Below are 25291 nucleotides of genomic sequence, written 5' to 3'. Positions count from 1 at the left end.
AGGGGAACAAAACATGTGGCCATCTCCAAGACTGTAGGACACATAGGCAACACCCTACAAGTCCTGAACCTGTCCCAGCCTGACTGCTTCAGGAGACCAATGGGAATTTCTGCCCTGAAGGGACCTAGACTCTAGCCCGGGGCTTGTGAGGGGCTGCTGGGTGGCCCCTGAAATGTATGTCCACGACTAAATCAGTGAAACCGGTGCACAGGTCCTTATTTAGGAAAAAGGTCCACATCACATAATTAGCTTAAAGACCTTTCGGCCCCTACGAGGGTCCTAAACCCGGTCGACAGGTCTTTGCATTTTGATGGTGCACAAGAAGAGGAGACAGACCCTGCCAAGGAGGCCACGAATGTGGCTGGGGAGGCAGAGATCAGGCTGACATGGCCACAAGCCAAGGACACCTAGAGTCATTAGAGACTCTAGAGCCTCAGAAGGGAGCCAACGCCTTGATTTTGAACTGGAGGCTCTGAACTGGGAGAGAAGAAACGTTTGCAGATAGACAGATACCATCCAGATTGTGGCCATTTCCTACAGGCTGGTCTGGAACATTCACCCAGGAAAACAGAGAAATCACAGCCCAATTAATATTCCTTTTTTTTTTTTTTTTTTTTTGTCAGTCATGGGGCTTGAACTCTGGGCCTGGGTGCTGTCCCTCAGCTCTTCAGCTCAAGGCGAGTGTTCTAACACTTGAGCCACAGCACTACTTCTGGCTTTTTTCTGCTTATGTGGTGCTAAGGAATCGAAGCCAGGGCCTCATGCATGCAAGGCAAGCACTCTACCACTGAGCCATGTTCTATTAGCTTCCGAATTACCACCACAAGCTACAAAGGACTCAAGGCCCCCTCCTCTCTGCAATCCTGCCCAGCCCAGCCCAGCCCAACCAAAGATGCAAGCAAGACCAGAACAACGACCCCTAAGGCAGGGAGACCCTTCATGGAAGGGCACCGTATGGCCCAAGACACACAGGGAGCCTTCTCTGCTCCTGAGAGTTCTGGCTCTTTCTGCTAAGTTGCCCTCATACCAATGCCCTAAAGATCCAGAGGGGGGGCGGGAAAAAGATAAATGAAAACTGTCCATTTGCAGGACTTTCCCAAACTCACAAGCTGGCTAAATATTCATCTGACTGCTAAAAAGCAGATCTCTTCATAGCAAGGCCATTGCTGAGAGGCATTTACAGGAGAGCTAGAGGCTCAAGACCTTCAAATCAGAGATGGCCAGGACAGTAGGCACGGACACCAACCTGGATCCATGGGAGCTGGGTTCAAATCCATACCCGCAGGTTTACTGATTTCCATGCTTGAGCCACATTCTTGAGATACAGTTTGCTTCACTCTAAAACCCAACCATCAAAAGCCTGGTGGGTAGAGGCTCCTCCGAAAACATTAAAACACAATATGATAGCCGGGCACTGGTGGCTCATGACTGTAATCCTGGCTACTCAGGAAGCTGAGATCTGAGGATAGCGAAAGACAAATCTGAGAGACTCTAATCTCCATTTAACCATCAAAATACCAGACACAGAGATATGACTCAAGTGGCAGAGCTCCAGCTTTGAGCACAAAGTCTAAGGGAGAGTACAAAGCCCTGAGTTCAAGCCCCAGTGCTGACAATTTCACTGCAGGAAAAACACCCAAAAGAACCAAAAGCAAAGCATGGAAGAAGTATTTGTACCTCCATGTGCAAAGCAGCATTGCTTGTGAGCTGGATGCTGGTGGATCGTGCCTGTAATCCTAGCTATTCAGGAGGCTGAGATCTGAAGGGGGGGGGGGGAGATATCCATGAGATGCTTATCTTTAATTAACCACCACAAAGTAGAACATGAAGATGTGGCTCAGGTGACAGAGCACCAACTTGAGTGAAAAAGCTCAGGGACAGTACCCAGGCCCTAAGTTCAAGCCTCAGGACTCACACCAAAAATAAATAAACAAATAACTTTTCTTCAAACCTCCCACAGCCTTAGGGACTTTGCATAGTTGTGGTAGCCTGTGGCACATCATGGGTCAAAACTCTATGGCTCCTCTTACAATTAAATCAAGAGTCACCGAGCTGGTTAATAAACCATAAGGCAATTCAGAGCAAAAGAACCCAAGTCAGGAAAAATTGGTGATATACAGCCCCAAGAGCAGACTCGTGCCCCCCTGGTGGAGCGGGCCTCACCCCATCAGCCATTTCTTACCTCTTATTAACAGAGGCAATCATTAAAAACGTCAAGTTTTATGAAAATCTTCCAACGGCCCGTTCCTGCAGATAGTAACTCTGTTTTTGCATTAACCTCCTCGGAGAGGCCCCAAGACCTCTGACCCTGCTGCTAAACGCATAAAATACAGACGCTGTTAGCAGCCAGGGCTCAGGCCAGGCAGCCGCAGCTCTCTGATTCATGAGTTCAGGCCTCTGCTCCCTCACACCTGCTAGGTAAAGGCACAATGTAAAGAACAGCAGACCCAGGAGGCCTGGGCTCAAATTCCATCTTTGTTTGTCACCTTCCAGTTGTTGTGGTTTGGGGGGGAGGGGGTTGTTTTATTTTTGGTGTTTTGTTTTGTTTTTCTTTTTGCTTATGTGGTGTTGAGGAATCGAACCCAGGGCCTCATGCATGCAAAGCAAGCACTCTACCACTGAGCCACCTTCCCAGCCATTGTTGGGGGTTTTTTTTGTCTTTGGTTTCAGTCTTGGAGCTTGAACTCAGGGCCTGAGTGCTGCCCCCAAGCTTTTTTGTTCAAGGTGAGTGCTCTACCACTTGAGTCATGGCTCCACATCAGGCTTTTTGTGGTAGTTCACTGGAGATTAAGAGTCTCAAGGACTTTCCTGCCCAGGCTGACTTCGTACCACAATTCTCAGATCTCAACCTCTTAAGTAGCTAGGATTACGGGTGGGAGCCACCGGTGCCTGGCCTAGCTGCACAATTTGAACAAGTCATAGCTCCTCTCACTCAGATAGTACTCTCTTCACCTGTGAAGTCTATGTGAGGTTTCCTTCCAAAAACAAAACAAAACAAAAGAGGAGCTCCCTGGAACCTAAATTCGGAGCTGAGAAGGCTGTGTGCCAAGGGTCTGAGGGTACAGAGGGCTGCAGAAATGGTGGTCCAACTATAACCTGGCAACCCCTCTGCTTCAGGGAAGCAGGCCCTGAGGGAGGAAGGAAACCTCTGAGCCCACACGAGAGTGTTACACACACCCCTGGCTCCTGGCTGTTACTAAGTAATGTCTGAGGAGGGGCTACCCTGACAAACAGGCCATGCTTCCTCTAAGGTCTCCCCAAGGGAGACCCCTGCCCACCAAGGTTTCTTCCCACAGCTTGGTGGGTGAAATTGGCCTGCCTTGATTATGTTTGGATAAGCGGTATTTCATGGTTTCGACTATTTGGACTCGATTGTGACACATGTACAGTACACAGCCCCCTCGTGACCACTCCCCTGCCTGCCGTGGGTCTGAAAAGTCAAGTGCATGCTGTTCACCCACCGAGAACACAGGAAGAACACCTCCAGCCTCTCCAAAGGAACCAACCTAGTCTTCCCCAAGTGCAGAGAGGTTGATGGTGAGGACTCAAGCAGGCAACCTTGGTAGAAAATCTGACTGCGGTTCCTCTGCGTGTCTCTTCTCTCTCTTCTAATGCACCTGTAAGTACCCCCTCCACCAGGTACCCAGCATCATCTGAACCATGTCCTGGGCACCACCAGCCCCAAGCTTTGCCACAGCACTGGAGAGAGGCAGGTGCACAGAGCTGACCTACACCAAGCTGGACCCCCACTCAGACCCCTTCCATGTCCAACCTTCCTCGCAGGGGTCTGTGGGCAGTTGCTCTGGGCCCCGGGAAGCCCAGCCAGTGACAGAGGCAGCTTCGAGAACCCCAAGGAACCTTCCTAGAAAATGCCCACATCCCAGCTCCCTTCGCAATGACCCCTCGGGGGCGGCAGGAGCCCCCACTCCTCGTCCCGGCCTCAACCTCGAAAGTGAAACCCAGGAATCTGCTGGACCTTCCCAGCTCCTGCACGTTTTATTATTTTAAATTGTGAGCATTAACTCCAAAGCATGCAAGTAGTATTTCAAATCGTGAAAGGTACTCAGAAGTGTGCCTCTCACACCTTCTGTGTGAGGATATCAAGGGGGTGCCCCACCCACTGTGGTCCCATCTGGCTTATTTCTGCACCCCTACTTCCAGCCCAAGTCACACCCAGTGAGGTCAAGGGGAGGGGGGGGACTGGGGATCTCCCCGGGGATGAAGTAGCCTACCACCCCTGCAGTCCACCTCCAATTAAACGGGGACAGTCACCAGCACAACGTCCAGGCAAGCAGAGCAGAACCCAACTCTTCGGTCCTGAGCTGTGTGCACTGTGTGCCCACCAGGGGTTGTTTGGCCTCTTGAAGCCCAAAATCCTCCTGGACACACAGGGAGGGAGGGGAAGGAAAGGAGGGGGGGAGTAGGGGACTGCCTTATCTTAGGAAAGAATAGAACCGTAGGAGGCAGTATCTACGGCAATGCTGGCACATATCATGGGTTCTTTAACGAACACCAGCAAGCTCCAATACCCCCTTCCTGTGCATCTAAGAAAGTGCTAGGTGAAGTACGGTCACAGAAATGGCAGGGCAGCCATTTTGGGGCTTGGTACCCAAGCTCACAGAAGCACCAGGTGATTCTCAACAGCGCAGCCTGCCCCTCCCTAATTGGGGAGGGCCATCGAGATCACGCCCCATTTTGGCAGCTGTTCAGTGGACCTCTGGAAGGAAGTGTGGTGCTTGTGTTCACCACCACCACCACCCTTCCCCACCACTCTCTCTCTCTCTCTCTCTCTCTCTCTCTCTCTCTCTCTCTCTCTCTCTCTCTCTCTCTCTCTCTCTGTAAGTGAGGAGGAGACTGGGACTTGGAGAAAAGTAGCTCACCTGGAGCCACAGATTCACAGCCATTTGCTCCAAGATCAGAACCAAAGATGGCCACCTCTGGGGCTTCCCATTGCCCAAGGCAGTTCCACTGACACAAGAGCATTCAAACGCAAATCCACACCCTGGAGCCCTGGGGTAGATGGGGCAGCCAGCGATCAAGAATGAGGCATCAGAGGACAGAAAATGAGGACAGGCGCTGGGGGGGTGTCCCGCTGCAGGTGGCAAAACTGAGGGTCTGAGGGGGGTCACACGTAGGGCCCTGTACCTTCAAAACTCTTATCTGCTGTCAAATCTAACCACAGGTTTCACCCCAAGTCTGGTGGTGACACAGAAATCAGTATTTATGCCTGGTGAGCACAGTGTGCTCAAGCCTGTAATCCTAGCTACGTGGGAGACAGAGATCAGAAAATAGAGGTTCAAGACCAGCATGGGCATAAAAGTTCCTAGGACGCCATCTCATCTAATGCCTAGGCCAGCTGGAGCATCAAGCAAGATGCTCCTCAAAATAACCGATATAGGAAGTGGTGTTGTAGCTCTAGTGGTAGGGCACTAGCCTTAAGCTGAAGAGCTGAGGGATAGCATCCAGGCCCAGAGTTCAAGCCCCACGACCGACCAAAAAGAAAATTAAAAATAACCGATATAAAAGGAGGCTGGAAGTGTGGCTCAAGTGGTAGAGCATCCACCTAGCAAGCACAAGAACTTGAGTTCAACTCTTCTATCATGGTAAGAACCCCAGGTATTCGCAAAGTTTCTGCTATGGCAGATTGCTGTCTTGTCTGCTTTTCAAGAGGTTCAGTACAAGCCAAGCACCAGTGGCTCACACCTCTAATCCTGGCTCACACCTATAATGGCTGGGTACAGCGACACATGCCTGTTCCGAAGATCACAATTCACCCCAGAAGCCAGCTTGGACAGAAAAGTCCGTTAGACTCTTCTCTCCAATAAACCAGCAAAAAGCTGGAAATGGAACTGTGGCTCACATGGTAGAACAGCAGCCTTCAGTAAAACAAACCTAACGGATAGCACCCAGGCCCTAAGTTCAAGCCCTAGTACTGGCACAAAAACAAAAACAAAAACAAAAAAAAAAAAACGGACAGCTCAACCAGCACGCAGAATCTAGAGGCCCAAGTTTGAGTCTGTGTCTCTTTCCCTCTGCCTGCCTCAGTCTACCATCAACATCACAAAAAGGGTCAGAGAAGATCTGATGCTTCTGGACCCTAAGAGATTTATTTGGAGCCTCAAATCACCCCATATGAGTCTATTTCTGATCGGGTCAGGCCTCATGCGCAGGACCCCGTCCCTCCTGCTCCCCCACGTTCACATCCCTTGAAAGGGAAACGTGGCTGCTGCTCCCAGGGGTCGGATGTCAGTGGCCAGTGCTGGCTCTCGCACCCACTAACTGCTTGAAAGCACTGTATCCAGTGCTGCATTAAAAATTAATTACACATGCTATTTTATTGCCAGTGCATAATGTAATGAGCGCCAGCTGTGCTAAACAGCCAAACTCCTTTTTAAGACAGCTATAAAATTAAAAAAAAATTTTTTTTAAGGGAAGAAAAGAAAGAAAGAAACTGCACTTTCAAATACCTCTCCTGTCAGAGCACAAAAACAGCAACATCTTGTGCAGACTGGAACAGAATTCTTTGATTTAACTCTGCCTTCAGAAATGTCCGCAGGGCCTGCTCAGGATGGCGAAAGGCTATCTACATGGGGAAGCTGCATCAGCTTCCACTCTGTCCAGGTGCTGCTGGGATCTCTTCTATCTGACGACACCCAGACTTGGCAGCCTCCCCACCCCCACCCTGAGTGGGCAGCAGGGCCTTCAGTCCTCTGACCCCATGGCTGCTTTGGGCCCTGCTGCTCCTGAAGAAGATTCAATACTCCTGTTACAGGGGCCGAGGGTTTTTCTGGTGACCACTAAAGCCCCACCACCCTCCGCATCCTGCGCTCCAGGGCCCTCAGAACTCTTGATGGCTCTGCGCACGGAAGGCAGTGTTTGTGGGGGGGGAGGGGTCTCAGGCAAGATGGCCTCAGCCGTGGTGCCATCACGAGACGCAGCAGACACCCATGCAGAACTGGCACTGCAAAGATGCCCAAGTGCTGATTGGTGGTGAGAGGAAAGGGGGACCATCAGCCCCTTGGGCAACATAGACACGGCGAGGCACACAGATGACTTCTCTAAATTTTTAATAACTTCCCTGAAAGCCCTTTTTTTGTCCCCCTGCAATAAGCCACCCCTCCCTATCGGCCCTGGCACCTGGTGAGTCCCAGAAAGTCCAGAACAACAAATGTGTCTCTACAAAGGGACGCCCACCTCCTCCTGCAGGGGTCTCCCGCCCCCTGCACGCCCCTCACACCCACAGATCTTTTCTTCTTCACCCCCACACCCACCTTTCCCTCCAGCATCTCAATGGACGTTCTAACACCCCACTGCCCTGCCTCTGGCACCCCCTGGACCAGAACCCACGCAGCGCAGGGGTGGGGCCCGGTGGAGGCTGCCATCCATCAGCATCCGAGTGGCTGCCCACCGGTCCTGGGCTGCTAATCAAACCCAGTCCAGAAAAGTGACTCCAGCTCCCTTCTCATTCTGGTATGAAATGCACAGTGCACAGACCCTATCAGTAACATAAAACTTCCAGAAATAAGGCCACTTTCCAGACAGACTGTATTAATTGTACCACGTCCCGCAGCGAGGGTGGTCTAATCCACGACATCCCATTGAACCACTCCAGTTATAAAAGCAGCGCCAAATGAACACTGTGATATAATTGAAGAAGGAGAAGAATGGCAGATTCCACTGTTAAACCCTACTATTTACTTACAGGTAATTCTTTTATCTTTATTGTCCCTTCAACCCATGCCAAGAAGCCCCAGACTAGTTAAATAACACAGCAAGCACAATTTCAGTAGAAAAGTAAATTGAATTTAACTTTACAAGATTGCCCTGTGCTTTCAGCATATACTAATGACTGCTACTGACTCTCTCTATTAAATCCAAACACTTCCACTTCCCCGAGCTGGGATCCTGTGTGTTCTTGCGTGAGACCTTGAACTTCACCAAGCACATGTATTAATCACTCCGGCTGATGAACATTTGCAGCTTTTAAATATGCAATGAAGTGGCTCAGTTCCTTTTCCACCTCTAATGTTGGTACAGGAGCTAAGCCAGCCAAGAGGGCAAATGCCTTGAAGCATGGAAACCAGGGATGCGGCTTGAAGGAAGATGCTACATGGTGCCAGGCAAGTCACACTGTCTTCTTGTGAAACTCATTCTCCTCATGCATGAATCATAACCTCTGCGGAGCTCACTCGGGACAGGACAGTGTTCCCAGCACCTGGCTTATATGACCTCATGTAAAATCCACACACAGGAACAACCTTCATGGCCTTCCGCTCATTTTCCAGATCGGTAAACTGAGGGACAAGGGACCAAGAAGGGGAAAAAAAGGTCTTCTGAATCCACACTGCCTCCTGCTTTACTCCCTAGCGGCAGATCACGGAAGCCTCAGGACAGAAGAGTGCTGGAGGCAGTGATTTTTAGCTGTCTCCTGAGCCCCCAGGGAGCTCTGGCTAGAGTTCCCTGCCCAGGAATATCCACAGGGGACTCACATTGGTCTGTTTTAGGCATCCGTATATGAGGTGCCTTGTTGCTTTTAACTGTTATATGCATATACATAATACGAATCCTTTCCAAACAAAAAAGAAGCGGAGACTCCAAGGGAAATGACGTATTCCAGGCCACTGGCCAGGTAGATTCACAGGCCGGGACCACAGGCTGAGACTTTTCTACCACCACTTGGCAAATCCTCTAAGTGGAACTTCTCAGGGAAGACCTTTTGGTACCCAGAAGCATCCTGATTCAAAGCCCCACAGGATTTAAATCCAGTTCAAAGCAAATGGGTGCTGTGTCCCCCTTCCCACTGTGAGCATCAGAGGGGGGCCTGGAGTGGGTCCAGGCATACCTGTACAGTTTTCTTACCCATAAAATCATACCTTCCTAATAACCCAGAATGCCTTTGTGAGTATGCAATGAACATGTGTGAAGCACGCTTGCACCAGAGATTTCCCTATTCCCGTGAAGCCGTAGGTTCAAGGTATTCTTATCAGAAAAAGGGACAAAGCAAAGTATGGATGGCAGTCCTGCTTTATGGTGGACCGCTTCCTCCTAATGGGTTGCTGGGGACTTAATGAGTCCATTCCAGCTACTAATTAAACAGGCACTAAAAACACTTAAGCAAACAGTCCGGTGTCAGGGACAGAAACCACAAAGGGACAAAAATAAAAACAAACCACTGGAATAGGAGATTTTCAGGTACTGAAAGGGATCAGAGAAGAGGGTGATGCTAACGAATTAACAGAGTCGAACAACAAGCGAGAGCTGTGAGGTCTGGGTGTGGGTGGGGCCCAGGGCGGAAGTTACAGCCAGTCTCTCAGGAAGGGCTCCTGGAACAGATATGGTGGTTCCTCACCGCCTCCCCCTACACAGAGATTGGGGGAGTAGTGGGGGAGGCTGTACATGGATCTGTACCTTTGAGGGGCTCTTCATCCATAGCAAAAACCAAAAGCAAAGCCAGTGCTGTGGGAGAGCCCCTGCTCCCCTGCTTTCTCTCTACGCGGCCTTTGCACCCCCACCTCCAATCACCCTGACCCAAGGCTCCCAAGTCTCCTCCCTGCCAGACTGGCAGCTGCTGGGTGGGAGGGGGGGTGCAGGGACCCACATGCCACCCTTTGGCTGAACCACAAGGTGCAAGAACGGTTGTGAGCTGTGAGGCCTGTGTCTCTGAGGCACGTATACAAAGCAGGTGGAGTGAGAATTACAGACAAGAATGCACCCCAACACCCAGTACCAGGCAGGGCACGACCACCCCTCGACACTCAGTCATGGTAAGGGCCTGGGTAGTGTGGGGAGACTGACGGCTGCCATCCTGGGAAGCCGTTTGTCCTCTCCTCCGCTCAATGGGCAGCGCAGTGACCTTTCCAGAAGCTTGCCCAGCACAGACCCCTGGACTTCAACCTTGGCCCAGCCATCACCCTCCCTGAGCCTCTCCCTGCCACCACCACCCACCTCACCCCACCCCACCCCCGCCCTTGTTTGCAAAATGAGGACAGAAATGGCTCCTGCCTGGTGCTACACAAAGATGTCGGGCGAGTCTAGCCACGTTGGGAAGGCACTCGGGTCCCTCTCTCACTCTGACAGCCTCTCAGGAGAGCCAGAACCAACAGAGGGTTAAGTAAAACCCTGGTGGTACGCCTCTGGCGAAGAGATCATGTTTCCACACGCAGAACTTGACCGAGTCCAGTCGTAAACACTCGGGCTGATCTTTGATAGCATGGCCCCCCGAGTGGCTGCAGGGCTGGAGCACTAATTACAGGAAGCCAGGAGAACAGGGCAGTCTGGAGACGAGCAGGCCCACCACACTCAAGTGGGGTCTTCTGCAAACCCCCAGAACAGATCTACCACACTGGGATGCACGTTAGCACCGATCATGCTGTGGGCCAGGCGGACTAGACTTTTGGGAAGCTGTTCTAACTCCTTCCGGAGTGATCTGGGTTTTGCTTTACGCATTTCAGAGACCCAGGAAGAAACCAGAGCTCCACCCTGAAGCCAGATTCTGTGATGTCACCATCTGTCACAGAAGCCAGGGATACCGACTGCTACAGGCCACCCCAGCAGCTGAACGGTCGGTCCACTGGGCCCTAGAGCAGAGGCTACTTGTGGCCTTTTACAGACCCCAGGCCCCAACCGGAACTATCCCTTGAGACAGCATCAGTGAAAGGCAAAACTTGCCCAATAAATAGTTTTCCCTTCACAAATCAAGACAAAGCCTGCAACATGCCTGGTGAACTGAATCTGCCCCTGCTCTGCAGCCACCCTCTCTCTCTCCCTCTCTCTCACTCCTTCCCTGGCCCCTGCCACAGAAACCAGGCCACAGCTGCCTGCCACGTGAGTCTGTGTCAGCATCCTGGCTCCAGCGACCACAGCGCTTGTACACACCAGGCCCTGCCAGGAGGCTGCAAGGGGGCCCTCTGTCCATAAACTCCCAGACACGCCAGGCCATAGCACTTTGGTTTTGTCAGGGGAACACAGGTAGGTGGTGGGGGATGTGTGTGTGTGTCGCTACCCAACCCTCCCGGCTCTTCAGTAAAATGGGCAAACTCTCAGCCACCTCAGGAGTGCAAGGCACAGGTGTGCAGGTCTGGGGTCTGCCTGCAGCTGGGCACACACAGGGGTGCTGGCCCCCCCACACACACACAGTGCTTCATTTCCACCTCATAGACAGAGCTCCTTATTCTTTCTTTTCTAGTCGTGTGTGTGTGTGTGTGTGTGTGTGTGTGTGTGTGTGTGTGTGTGTGTGTGTGTGTGTGTGTGTGTGTGTGTACTTGGGCTTGAACTCAGAGCCTGGCACTTCAGGGCCTGGGCACTGTCCCTTAGCTTTTTCACTCAAGGCTGGTGCTCTACCATTTGAGCCACGGCTCCATTTCTAGCATTTTGATGGTTCATGAAAGATCAAGAGTCTCATGGACTTTCCTGCCTGGGCTGGATTTGAACCGCAATCCTCAGCTCTCAGCCTCCTGAGTAGCTAGGATTACAGGAGTGAGCCACTGGCGCCTGGCAACCACTAACTCTTGAAAAGACTCCTTTGGAGCAACGTTTTTTCCCCCTCCAAGTTAATGGGCACCACATTGTCCTAAAGAGAAACTCAGCATTTTGGATGGCTCCAGCGATGTACACAGACAACCAAGGAACGCTTGCTAACCTTGTCTGGGGTGGCGGGCAGAGGAAAGGGCAGGGAAAAAGCCTCACATGTTAAGCGTTATCCAATTAAGCTTTAGCTAAACAGCCCAAAGAGATGAAATTTGAAGGATGGGCAGTGCATTCTGGGAGTGCGCCTCTCAGGACGGGTGGAGGCACTGGTTTTTACAGTTCAGTTGACATCCTTCACCACTTCCCCCGACACCCTCAAAAAACACATTTGGGGTGAGGATGGCGCTTCTTCCCTGGGTCCCCATCCTGGGCCCCCAGCTCTGGCCCAGGACACACCCCACCATCCCGGGACCCCACCCCCCACCGCCGCGGCTGCGTTACCTGACAACTGACACTGGCATCCAAAGGGACCCTCCGTCTGACCCTCACCCTGAGTCCCGTCGCCCGACAGGGGGCGCGCGCTGCAGCAGGGCAGCGGGAAGCAGGGCGGGAGAGCGCCCAGGGCACGCAGAGGTGAAGTAATCACAGATGTGTGAGGGTGGGAGGAGGAGGCAGCTATGGGGGCCATCGCTGGCAGCTGGGCAGGCCTGCACGGCCCTGGAGAAAAAACAATAGAAAAGACTGGTCAGTCGGGCCCTGGACCGCACAAGGGGCTTCGGGGGATGGGAGGGGCCCGGGGCGCAGGGCTTTGGGCCAGCTTTGAAGGGTAAGAGGCCCAAGGGGGTGCTGGCCCTGCAGGCATGGCCACCCAAACATGGGCAGGAGAAGAGGGGTCAGGTCATGGACGTGAGCAGCTGCCAGGAGGGGTGGTTGTAGGGCAGGGACTCCGGCGGGGGGGGGGGGGGGACACGGGCAGAAGGGTCCTCGTACAGGGGGTGGGGTCACAAAGGGACTGTCAGGGTCCCACTCCCAGGAAAAATTCCTCCCATGAGAACTCTTCTGGAGTGAACTGAGCAGGCTCCAACTGATCATCTGTTCCCACAAATTCTGGATCCCCCATCTCTGGAAGAGCTGAGAAGCTGGGAACCAAAGTCCCTTGCACTATCAGAATGGCTCTTTGGATAGACCTGAACCACCAAAGCCACCTCCATGGGTCTGGTTATCCTCCTGCTCAGCTGATCAGCCAAGGCCTCTCTCCAGCCCTCCCCACCCCGCCCCACCCCTGCTAGCAAGCAGCAACCCAGCCCCCAGCAGTGTTCAAAAAGACTTTGAATCCCTCTGCCACCACCCCCCAAGAAAACCTGGCACTGCCCTGACCCCTCTCAATGGCTGGGTCCTAGCTTGGAAGTACCCTCCTCCTAACAAGGACGGGAAAGATCAGGGCTTTAGCCAGGCTGCCTCTGCTCTACCCAGCCCTGCAGTTTGTCTCAGCTGCCAGCAAGGCAGAGCAAGGCAAGGCCTGCATTTGATTTGGCCGTTTATCTTACATGGCTAAGAGACCACCAGGGCAAAACATTTGTGTGAAGCGCTTGCCAAAACCACAAGTGGAGAAGCCCAAATTCCCTGGGTAAATAACTGAGCAAAGAAGCAGCAGAGAGACAGAAAGAAAACATCAACAAGATGACGGGCAGTTAAGCCGCACTGGCTCTGCCAGGGAGGCCGCCGGCCTCACCTCCTAGTCCAGTCTGCACAGGTGAAAATCTGCCCAGGCCACGGCCACCACACAGGATGCCCCCTCCCAGGTGAGCCACAGGGCTCTGCAAATGCACTGAGAACCAGGAGCCTGGCAAGTCTTCTGCATCCAGTCTTCCTAGCCCTGAGCAAACAGAACCTAGAAAATCCATTATATGGATCAGAAAACAAAGGCTGAAACTGGAGAAAGCCACAGTCCCATGAAAACCCCACTGCCTAACTCCCAACTTGGAGCCACCCCCCACCCCCGCCCAATTACTCCTGCTTCTCTAAAACACAAACCCAGAATCAAGGGCATCGAGGCATTTGAGAAGACCCCCAAACTCCAAGCTTGGGGACTGCCAATGTCCTTCCAAGAGACAGAGCTAGAACCAGCCTTCCCAGGGCCCTGCTGGGCCACTGAAGCCTCTTGTACTAGGCTAGCTTAGGGACTCAGATATTTCTGAGCTGGCACGGCCCAGTGTGGCTGAGGAACCCCTGATCAGTTCCAACCTCAGAGAGTGTGAGTGGGAAGTCAGGCCCCAGGTTTAGTGTGAGCCCCAAGGAAGGGCAGGCCCATGTTCCCAGCCTCCTCTGGAAAGCTTGCCTGAAAGGCCGCTAGCACCTGACCCCATGCTCTTGACCTGGTCCACTACTGCCTTTGAGTCCGGGGACCCCACTGAGGCCCGAGGCCATCATCAGCCATTGGTGCTGATTATACCACAGCCACCTTGCTCAGAGGAAGAACCGCCTTTACTCTACAGGGGAACAGCGGCTCAGAGAGCTGTGGGATACAAACCCAGTTGTTCCTCCAGATGAAGGGAGGGAGTGACCGAGAAACCCAAGGAGCCTATGATCCAGAGCCATGTGGAGACCTGGACATACTCCACCTCAGCCTGCTCACAGGTCGCTGCAAAAGGCCAACCTCTGACTCCAATTCTGGCTCCATTTCTAGGGGAATTCACAGCCCTGCCAGCACTACCCATCACAGCTGAGAAGTCAATTGGAGCCCTAAGTGGTCTTGTGACAGTCAGCCCAAGCCTGAAGGGAAATGGCTCTGATGTCAAGAGGACAAAGGGGCAGGAAGGGAGAGATCCTCCAACCACCGGGCCAACAGAGCCAGGTCAGCATCTGAGGCCAGGGTCTGTCAAGGAGATCACGCTCCAGGTAGTGATGCTAGTAGGAACAAGCAGGCCTCAAGGCCTCTTTATGAAGTCTGGCCTCACTGAAGTCAACTTGTTTCAGGGGCAGTAGAGGGGGTACGGGGTCACGACCCTCTCTGGGACTCTCAGAGCACCTTGAGCCCTGCAGGAGGTTCCCTAAGAAACAGCTCAAACCAGAACTCTGCCCACAGCAAGACCAAAAGAAATCCATGCACCGAAAAGCCACGAGCAAGGAAGAAGGAAGGCAGAATCCCTTGCTTGCTTCCCCGGGTGGGATCTGAGCCGTGGCTTGCAGGGTTAGGAGGCAGCTGGAAAGTGAGGACTATGGAGCACGAGGTATTTTCAGGAGGAATTAGATCATCTGGAATTAGACAGTAGTGACAAAGCCTAGTGAATACACTCAAAACCACTGTTGGTGCAAAACGGATTTTACATATGTGAATCTTAATTACAAAAAAAAAAAGTCAGTCTGGCATAGTGGCTCACGTCTGTAATCCCAGCTATTTGCTTAAGCAAAAAGTTAGTGAGCCCTCCCCGCCACGCACACACACAAACAATCTCAATCGATACATCATGCATGGTGGTTCATTCAAATATGGGATCAGTTGCAAAGGAGAAAAGACATAGGTAGAAGGATCCTGGTCCAAGGCCAGCCCCAGGCAAACCTCAAGACATTATCCAAAAAGTAATTCAAGTGGAAAAAAAGCCAGGGAGCTGTGAGCATGACTCACAGCTATCTATTATTAAGTGTGAGGCCCTGAGTTCAAACCTCATTACTCAATTCAAAAAAAAAAAAAAAAATATATATATATATATATATATATATATATATATATATCGGAGAGTCCACATACCAGCTTTGTCTTTCCACAAAGATGGGGGTGTCTGCCTGCCTTTAAAAATTCAGGCAGAAGCTGGGCACAGGTGGCTCATACCTGTAATCCTAGCTACTCAGGAGGCTGAGATCTGAGGATCTCAGTTCAAAGCCAGCTAGGGCAGGAAAGTCCATGAGACTCTTATCTCCAATGAACCACCAGAAAACCAGATGTGGCGCTGTGACTCAAGTGGTAGAGCATTCACCTTGAGCTGAAGAACTGAGGGACAGCACCCAGGCCCAGAGTTCAAGCCCCATAACTGACAAAAAAAAAAAAAAGAGTTCATCCAGAAAGCACTTATGATCATCTGGGACCCAGGACAGACAGGAAACCAACAGTGCTCACAGAGAGGGTGCAGCTGGAGGGTATGGGGGGTGTTGGGTTCAGATTCCTCCCCTACCATTTCCTGACAACGCATCCCAAGGCGGACCCTTTCTCCGAGCCTCAGTTCCCTCCTTTGTAAAAGGGAAGGTCAGTGGACTTGATCACCATCCTTCACTTACTTTCAATTCTGAGCTCTTCCTGCTCTCTGTGAGCACTCTGCACAGCACTGTCCTCAGCTTGACAGAGTACAAAAGCTTCCTGGGCTCCTGGGTGGGGGTACTGGGCTACCACGTGCAAGACCATGGGCTCCACAGCACAATTTCATTTTTAAATACTTTTTTTGGAGGCCTGTGTTAGTCCAAACAGACCCATGTGTATGGAGACGTGTGGCAGGGGAAAGCCAAATAACCAACTCAGCTTTATGGGAGATTAGGTGACTCATATCATTTAAAGTAGGCAAAAATACATAAGCAACTAATACCTGTATTATCTCACGTTAAGCCCAGAGCCTTCCTATGGGGTAGGTGTCATGTTCCCACTCTGACAAGTGAGGAAACCAAGGCTTACAATGACTAAAGAAGGTACCCTGGCCCAGTGGGTCAGACTCTGCCTTCTTGCTCTCAGCTCCCTGTAAAAAGTCTCCAGATCAGATCAGACCCCTGAAATGTGTTTAAAGGTCAGAACAGGAGACATGATCACTGTTCATAGCTCCTGGGTGCGGAGCCTCCAGAAGGAGGCCTGAAGACCACTTCCCTTCAGCGAGGCCTGAAAGACACTCAGCTCCAGCCTGACACATGCGCACTAGCCAGGGACACGCCCACCGCCAGGAGCACACACACACACACACACACACACACACACACACACACACACACACACACACACACACACACACACACACACACACACACACACACACACACACACACACACACACACACACACACACACCTAGGTTGGAGGGGGACAAGAACCTCCCCTGCACCGCCTGCCTCCTGCAGGCTCGGGGCTGCCCCTCCCAAATGGGGGGAATTGGAGACCGCGTTGTTCCCAGCTACAGAGGTGGCCAGGAATACACTGTGCCTGTGCCGAGAGGTCTATTTTTCTCCCCACTGGTGTCTTTCAACGGATGCATTTTTTTTAAGGCGAGAACTCCTACTGATAGTGCAGAAATGAGTCACAGATCAAGGAAGGAGACAGACAGGGAGCCTGCGTCTGTGAGCGAGGGACACTGGCAAGGGGACCTGACAGTCCCCGCGCCCCCTCCCCCCCCCATGCCAAGACATTAATTCTCACAAGTCGGAGAAAATTACTATGCATGAATGCAAAAAGCATGATCAGGAGTAATTAACATGGCTTCATATGCAAATTTTATTAATGCAGAAGTACAAAGTCATTATGCAAATGAAACTTACGTCAACTCTCTTGACAAATATTCATCTCAGAGGCTCAAGTTTCTCCCTTTTTATTTATTTATTTAATTTTTTTCTCTCCCTCTCCCTCTCTCTCTTCCTTCCCCTCTCTTTCTTTTTTAGAGGAAGAGGGTTTGAGGCACGCAGTCTGGGTGCTGGTGGCCACTAAGACACCAGCAAGCCACAAGGACTGTTTGACAAGTTTGCAAAGTTGTGTTTCAACCAGAGAAATTTATTCCTGCATTGTTGATTTTTTTTTTTAAGTTGTTGGCAGGTACACGACAGCTCATAGGAGAAGGGGAGGAGGGGATCTAAAAAAAAAAAAAAAGCTGTGGGCAGCAGGCAGCCAATCAAAACGCCAGAGTCGGTAATGAGGGCGATTGATGGCTGTTTGGCTTTTACCGCAGGGTAATGAACTAGAATCTAGTCTGGGGGAGGGGGGAGGAATATGAATATTCATGAGACTGTTCTCCTGCCTTTGATGATTAAAGAAATTTTTAATATTCAAATAAGCGCTTGCCAACTGACTAACAAAGAACAAGCACACAGAAATATGGAAATGGAGCCGGGAAAGATTTGAGAGGCGAACATAGTATTCGGGAAAGGCAGCCCCAAATTTCCTAAACAAGACAGGCAGATAACCCAATTCACACACAGGCAAATAGAAACATTTCTTTCTCATCACTTAAATATTTTGCCAGCTACTTTGTCTTAGGGATGATAAAGGGGAAAAAACAAAAAGCTGTGTATTAAGGAGAGGAGGGAGAGAAAACAGGCAGGCAGATGCACTGCTCATATTTAAGAATCATTATCCTCACCCTAGACTGCCTCCTCCCACCTCTACAGGAAATCACCATTCTTTTTCCGGTGTGCTAGAGAAGATGGAGGTAAAATCAGCAAAGCCTTGAAAAGCCAGTGCTCCATGCCGCCAGCCTCCTGCCTGCTAGAGGCAGGTCCTGCTGCTAGACCTGATCAACACATTCCACTCCCTCATTCGCTGCTCCTGGGCTGGTCCAGTGATTCAGAGATGGGAGGGGTGGGGGGGACTGTGCCCTAGAAGGAGGCATGGGACTCCTGGTACCCACAATCTGGAAAACTCAGACCTTGATCTTCAGACACAGAAAGTGGGGATAGGGAAAACTGGGGGTTCATATTGAAACAGTGGGAAGATTTAGACCTTTGGCACAAGGGGTCCAGCTTAGGCATCTTGAAAGCCCAAAGATGACCATGTGAGCAGATGCTAGAGAGGGGAAGTGCCTTCCCCAACCCCCAGTGTCTAACTGTCGGCTAAGACCATGTGCTGAGAGTGTTACAGCTCCACCGTGAGCTCGCCCTGAAGCACATAATAACAGTACTGGCTGGTAAAATGATCCTGCCGTTAAAATATATCTAATTAGCGGCTGATGACATCCATTTTGGCAATTTCCTATTTCAAAGGAGTGGAGGCCCACCTTAAACGAGACAGGCAGGGGTGCTCACCAAGAGCAGCCTGCACTTTCCCATCACGGGTCTCGGTCTTGCTCTCCAATGTTGTTTTTTTTGGGGGGCGGGGGGGGGGGGAGGAGAGGAGACATGGAAGGAGTGGCTGAGAGAACAGGAATAGAGAAAGGTTCCAAGGAGCCTTCACTGTGGCTTATTTCCAAGCCACCCAAGCCCCAAGGGTTCTGCTCACAAAATAAAACCCATCGTTCCACAGGTACAATTTCACTTCTTAGCTTTTAATTATCAAGTTTTGAACCGACAAGGGAACCATCAGAGACTGGAGCTTGGTTTCATTTCATTGTAAGAAATTAATAATAATAATAATAATAAATCGAAGCAGAAAGGGATATCTAAGACTTCAGTCGCCACCAAAACCATGGGTAGGTCCACAGCTCAAGCACCCATCCCATGCCATTGTGGGACCAGGAAATCCCATACAGGAAGCCAGGATTCCCCCAATCCTACCAGCATTCCCTCTTCTGCATTCTCATTCTAAGTCGTGAGGTGCTTTTTGGTCTGACTGAGTGCAGGCCTTCACAGGTCTAGTCCCTGGAAGCCTGGGTGGGACTGGGGGTCCTGGGGGGGCTGAGTGTTAAATGTCCTTTGTGGTAAGAGCAACGAAAGGGAAAAGGAGAGCTCGCCCCTGAGGGTAACCAATCGCTGGGTTTCAGAACTCTTCAGGGTTGTTACATGGAAATGTACAGCCAGCATTCACATCCATGCTTGGCTTTCCACCGGCTGGCTTTCTGCTGTAAGTCTGCTGCCCTGCAGGTGTCTGGGGACCATGAGAATTCAGAATTCCCACTCACTCAAAGGCCTGCTTCAACCTCCTCATCAATCACCTGGGCCTGGCTGGACTTAGAGAGGGCCGCTCTGAGGGCTGGACAGCAGGGAGAGAGATGGGCTGGCTGCAGCTGTAAGGAACACAAGCAACTGCCTATCTCTGACTCCTCCCCAAGTGACCACTCTTGAGATGCCACTCTCTGCCCATGGCCCTGTCTAGACAACCCTGGCATCCTCCGTACCCACCTTAAGAAGACTGAGCCACCCACCCAGATGGGGCAAGTAACTCAGCTCTTGGTCCTTGAGCCAGGCCTTCCTCCTCTGGCATTCAGAAATCAGTCTCAGAGCATTTTCCGCTCCCCAACATGAAGCCCGCTTCACGCAGCCCCGAAAAAGGGATGGGAGTGGTGAAGAGCTGCTCACCACACATCCCCACCCCCACAACCTTACCAAAACTGTTCTCCCCTTCCCCTGGCGGCAGGCAGTGGCTGGGTGTGACCATCAGAAGCAGCAGCGGGGGAGAGATGCCACACCCCCCACTGTGTCCAGAAGTACCTCCTTCAATGACAGGCAGCCCCAATTTCCTAAAGATGCAGACCACTGTGACCCTGGAGACGCAGATCCCCTCTCGCACCTCTAAGCCAGGGACAGGAAAGGCCACTTCAGCAGGCTCAACCCCTTCTGAGGCCTTTCCAGAGAAAATCACTGTTTCTGCTGAGGAGGATGTGAACCCTTGAGACCTCTCCTGGGAATCACTGGGGACATTATGGGAAAGGTGGACTGAGCATTTGGGGACCCCATTCTAACTCTCAGGCCTGTGTCTGCAGGGCAACGCTCACACCTTGGACTGTCTACTTTTGCTTCCCTTTGGGGGATGCCCCTAGAGCTCTCTGAATATCTTGAATATAAATCAGCACCTCAACTTGACGCTCGTGTATCCAGCTTTGCATGTATGTATCCAGAAACACACACACACACACACACACACACACACACACACACACACACACACACACACACACACACACACACACACACACACACACACACACACGTGTATCCAGAAAAGCAAATAGGACTCCTCTGGGGTGAACTTAAGAGGCCGGTCCACCAAAGTGGGATGGATGTTGGTAGAGAAGGTAAGGCTATATATTTGACTAGTTAGAACAGTATTTGCATGTGCATCTATAATATAGAGACATGATATACACAAATGCAAATACACACATCTAATGTTACATTGTTTGTATGCATCACCAAAAACAAAAAACAAAAAACTGGGGTTGACAGATCCCCAATGTCCCCAGCAAAAGCACCCAGCTAATCCCTAGCAGAGGAATTTCTCCTTTCTCCCTGATTTAGGCCTTCGAATCAGAAGCCCGGCGGGCAGCTGGGTAGCTGTGTCAACCTATAGCCTATAGCAGCTTCTGCCCCCAAATACAAGTCCCAGATCCTTCAGGGATTTGATCCTCAATCGCATCCAGAGCAACAAGCAGTGGCCTACACATATCCACAGGAAGCACAATTAGATGAGAAGTGCAATCTGAACTGAAGTAGGAAGCTAGATTAATCTTTAGCATTCCAGTGAATGAAAAATTGGGAACTTGGGGATTCAAACCCTGAGCCCTTTTCCCAGACAGGACTGAGGGGCCAGATCCCCTAGGACAATTTTAGCCAGGCATCCCTTAGACATACGCCCGTGTTTCTATTAATTTATACCTGGAGGTGGGGGGAATCTCCAGTGAAGAGAGAAGTCACATGTCCTCTGAGGGAAATAATCCAGGGAAAATGAATCTTCAGATATGATGTCTACAGTGAATTTTAAAGCAGAGGCCCCTTTTTCTCTCCCAAACCCCTCCTCCCAGCTATCACTGGGTTTGACTTGACGTGCATGTCTTGGAAACACTGAACCTAACTTCTTGTCAAAAATCTGGTCCTCCATAAAACACGTTTAAAAGCTGGTGAGCTCAGGAAGTCATTGTGGTTCAGAGGTCCCAGTAAGTCCAACCCCAGCTCTCGCTCAAGCGCCACGCACAGAGGGCCCATGAGAATAAAGAGAAGGAGGAAGGAAGTCTGACCAGAACCCTGGGGAATTAGGAATGAAAAGAACGCAGCCCCGCCAATACAAAGATCATAAAGTAAACGGAGTGCCCAGAAAGGAGGCTTTCACAGAGATGCCAGCCCAGCGCAGGCAGGAGAAAAGACCGACACTTCAGGGGCAGGTGGCATTGTCCAGTTTGAGGGATGCAAGCACCACTGTGGACCTTCTTAAGACTGGACCGTAAAATTCCACCTGGGGCAGAAAAGAAACACAACCACAGCACCAGGGAGATTTCTTTGTTTCCCACCGAAAAAAAATAAACTTGGTTAGTAGAAAGTTCAAGAGAGAGCAAGGGGACAAACAATCAAATGGTAAGAATTAGGGTCCCTGCTATCCTTCAAGTGTATATTTTGTTTTTTTAACATGTACTTATTAGAGTTAGAAGCAATGGATCTCCACTATTAGAATTTCTTTAAAAAAAAAAATCTAGCTCTCCCTTGAATTTTGTTGATAAGGATTGAGCTCTTTTTTTTATTATTTCTTTTCTTTCTTTTTTTTCACCTTTTATTAATGGACACATAGAATACTGAGGGCTAAATGCTTTGTCTCGCATTAAGAACAAAATCTTTCTAGGGCCTCTTTATGTTTCCAAAGCCATGTCTGAAATGTCACTGACTAAAAAATTGAACAGACCTGTAATTACTTTCAACCAAATAGTTCCTTTAACTGAGTTTTCTGTATGTAGATGGCATTTAATATACATATTGTGAGACTCCTTTTCAACCTGGTAGCATTTGACGGCAAAAAAAAAAAAAAAATCACAAATTTCCTTCTAAGGAAGCAGTCTGACAGCCACCTTCTTAGTTATTTTTTTTGACATGAAATCCATTTTCATCTCCTAACACACCAGAGGTGATGTGTGGTATGTGCACAACAAAATTTGTAAAAATTAACACTTCACCGGATTAATTTAATAAAGCTGGTTAGCACATTAACACTGGTAACATTGCTCCTTACGATTCAATCCAGGCCGCTCACGAAGCGGCTGCCACAGAGGTTTACGTCAGCGGAGGTTTATACCGCTATTTAATGTAATTAAAGAAGCCGGCACCGCAGTCCTCCCTGGAAATATCATTTCTATTGCCGCGTATTCCCATTAGAAATTGGGGGAAATCAGGGCACGCCAACTTTGATTTTGTTGTCAATTCCACGCCCCCCCCAATTCAGCTGTCTTTGAAACAGCTGAAATCCAGAACCTCATGCAGAAAGAACCACTGCTGAAATCTTACAATAAGCCAACTCTCTCCCTACAGGAACCTGCTAGTGTTTATGTGACAAGACTTGATTCTGGAAATTAAAAAAAAAAATTCTTCTTTAAATCCGCAAGCTTTTATTTAGCTGTCATGACCCAGAAGTTCTCCACTGCGCACAACACCCACCATGCACAGGACTTTTCAGATGCCCCTATATACACACGACAAAACAACAACAACAACATGACCAATAAAACCCAGAGGAAGGGTGCTTCCATGGTTGATCTATATAAACAATGACTGTCACTGAATACCCCAAGCCCCAGACCCCAACCACGACAAGATCACTGCAAGAATACTGCCAGCATTGCTCAGGAGACCTCAGAAACTAAACAGACACAAAAACCAAACAGAAAAAGAAGGGGTGAAAAAATCCCTGCACCACCCCATCACCAAACCAGCACAGGGGACGGGGGGGGGGGGGGGGGCGGGGAGAGATGAAGTCTTGAGACAGACAGGGAACCTAACTCAGCTCTCGGCCTCCGGAGCTGCCCTGCTCCCCTTACAGCTCCCAGAAATGAGACCTTGCTTTTCTAAGCCTGCACCCCTGAGCACTAGGAGTGCCAAGGTAGCTTTTTGCTTCCCCCCACCCTCCCCTAAATACATTTTAATACCCTTATTCTACATCCTAATTTCTTTGGGGGTAGAAAACACACACACACAAAACAACAACAACAACAACACTGTCACATACACACAAAAAAACCCCACGTCACTGTGTTTTGCAAAAGCCCGTAGCTTCCTTGGCAGAAGGCAGGCTGGCTGGCATTCTCCCCTCATTTGACAAAACCACTCTTTCTGGGCATATACTCAAAAACAGGTAGGAAGCAAATGCTGAGAAATAAGGAAGTCAGAACAGCCAACAGATTTTTCACTACCAAGAACGCCAAGCGTAAACATGATTTATTTAGCTGTGTTTAGCGTGTCTGTCCTGCACTCCCGCGACAAGCCCACTTGGATTGAAGGGAAGGGTGGAGAGGAGGGTACAGGAAGGGGGAAAGCAGGAGGACAAGTGGGAGAGAAGAGGCGGCTGTCGGCACACTTCCTGAATGGTTCAGGTTGGAGTTTGGGAAAACAGGAGAAGGTGTCAGAAGACAAGGCAGCACTGACCTGCCCCTCAGTGAACTGTCACTAACAAAAGCTCGGAAGAGCCAGTTCCTGCAAACAATATTTGCATGGGGCTTGGCGTGATCTTGCCGTGTCCCTGCTTTTTTGTAAACCCAGTGGGCTGGCTGGCTGGCTGGAGGTAGGGGCTGGGGAGGCTTGTGGAGCTTGGACGTTATCCGCCTCCAGATCCAGCCGCAAGATGACAGTGTCTATTCAGATCTGTGTTCAATTAGGGCTGTGAGCCTGCACCCCGGTGGACTCAGGGTATCCGCGGCCCCCGCCCCACTCCAGCCCAGATGCTGGGAACCCCAGCTCTGCCAGAGCCCCTGTAAGGAAGGGAGAAAGTACACATTCACCAACCCAAACTCCAGCCTGAGCTGGGGGAACAAGCCAAAGACATAACAACAACAACATCTGTACTTCTACAGAACAAGACTGAGCCAGAGGTTTGGGACCCTGCCAGAGGTTACTCTTATTAAAAAACAAATTCAGGTCATTCAGCGTTTGCCGGGAAAAAAAAAGAGGGGAAAAAAAAAGAAATGAAAGAAATCCTCTTTGCAAGAAAAATAACAACAACAAGAAAAAAGGGAACCACAGTCCCAGAAGGCCGTTCTGAGAAGGTACCTTTTCGTTAAGAGCCAGCTGTGTATTTGGTGGGTTAGCTTTGAGAGGCGGTAACAAAAGGAAACCAAGAATTTCCTTACCAGTATGCACTGAGATCATTCCTCGCCTGCTCCTAGCAAGAATGAGCACTTAAAGTCAGCTTGCTGTATACCTTCCTCCCAACCTACATCTAAGTCACTCCTGTCCAGCTCCTCCCCTTCTTCCAAAACAAAATATCCAAGTTGTGTGTGTGTGTATGTGCGCGCGCGTGTTGGGGTGGAGGAGGGGGCAGTATTCAGGATAAAAGCAACATGAATACTACAGGGTATTAAAATTCTGAATCACATGACAGCCCCCCAACACTTAAAATGAAAGAGAGAGGAGGGTCAGGCTGGCGGGGACAGTCCTCCAAGTGGTACTGAGTTACTAAATTGAAGATCTAAATCTTCCCTTGCCACCCCTCCACCTAAGCACCAAATGCTTCTGCTCCACATTAAACACACACACACACACACACACACACACACACACACACACACACACACAAGCAGCTATTCGACTCCTTTTCCAACTTGCACATTAAGACACCCCGCCCCGACAGCCCACCAACCCCACGACAGCCTCCACGTGGACGCTATCTTTGAGAATCAGTAAGGCCTTCGCCCTGCGGACTGGCCAGTGTCCCAGTGCGGATGGTGCGTCCCCATTTTATAGCCGGAGATACCGGCACTGGAGCTGGTGTGCCCAGGGCTGTGCAGGGCTGCGTGCCAACGTCTCTAGGCTCATGCCTTCAGCCTGAGGGTGGCCCGTGATGTTCCAGCAACAACAAATATTTATCAAACGCCTAACCAGGACTCAGGTGCCACCCAGGGAAACCACACTTGTAGGAAAAATCTGCTCTTTCTCAGAGCAGTAACTGAGACGATGCTTAGCAGCATCCCTCCGGCCCTTTTGCCCACCCATCCTACTGGTGGAATTTCAGCAGGATCTT

At 50.5% G+C, this 25291-nt stretch overlaps 1 protein-coding gene across 4 annotated transcripts in view; it reads right to left on the bottom strand.

The window, feature by feature from the left end:
• Bcl11b (BCL11 transcription factor B) overlaps positions 1-25291 on the bottom strand; it is a 99523-nt gene that overhangs the window by 46846 nt on the left and 27386 nt on the right. For 2 of the 4 annotated variants that reach the window (XM_069997609.1, XM_069997610.1), the window contains exon 3: positions 11968-12183. The exons of the other annotated variants lie outside the window; for them this stretch is intronic. In XM_069997609.1, coding sequence (XP_069853710.1) covers positions 11968-12183 — 216 coding nt within the window. The remainder of the gene's footprint in view (positions 1-11967; positions 12184-25291) is intronic. 4 annotated transcript variants of the gene reach the window in all.

The sequence above is a fragment of the Dipodomys merriami genome, unplaced genomic scaffold (genome assembly GCF_024711535.1).
Source record: "Dipodomys merriami isolate MVZ:Mamm:240054 unplaced genomic scaffold, mDipMer1.0.p SCAF_50, whole genome shotgun sequence".
In the NCBI taxonomy this organism is placed as follows: domain Eukaryota; kingdom Metazoa; phylum Chordata; class Mammalia; order Rodentia; family Heteromyidae; genus Dipodomys; species Dipodomys merriami.
The sequence above is the reverse complement of the archived record's forward strand: the minus strand, read 5'-3'. Positions and strand labels throughout refer to the sequence as shown.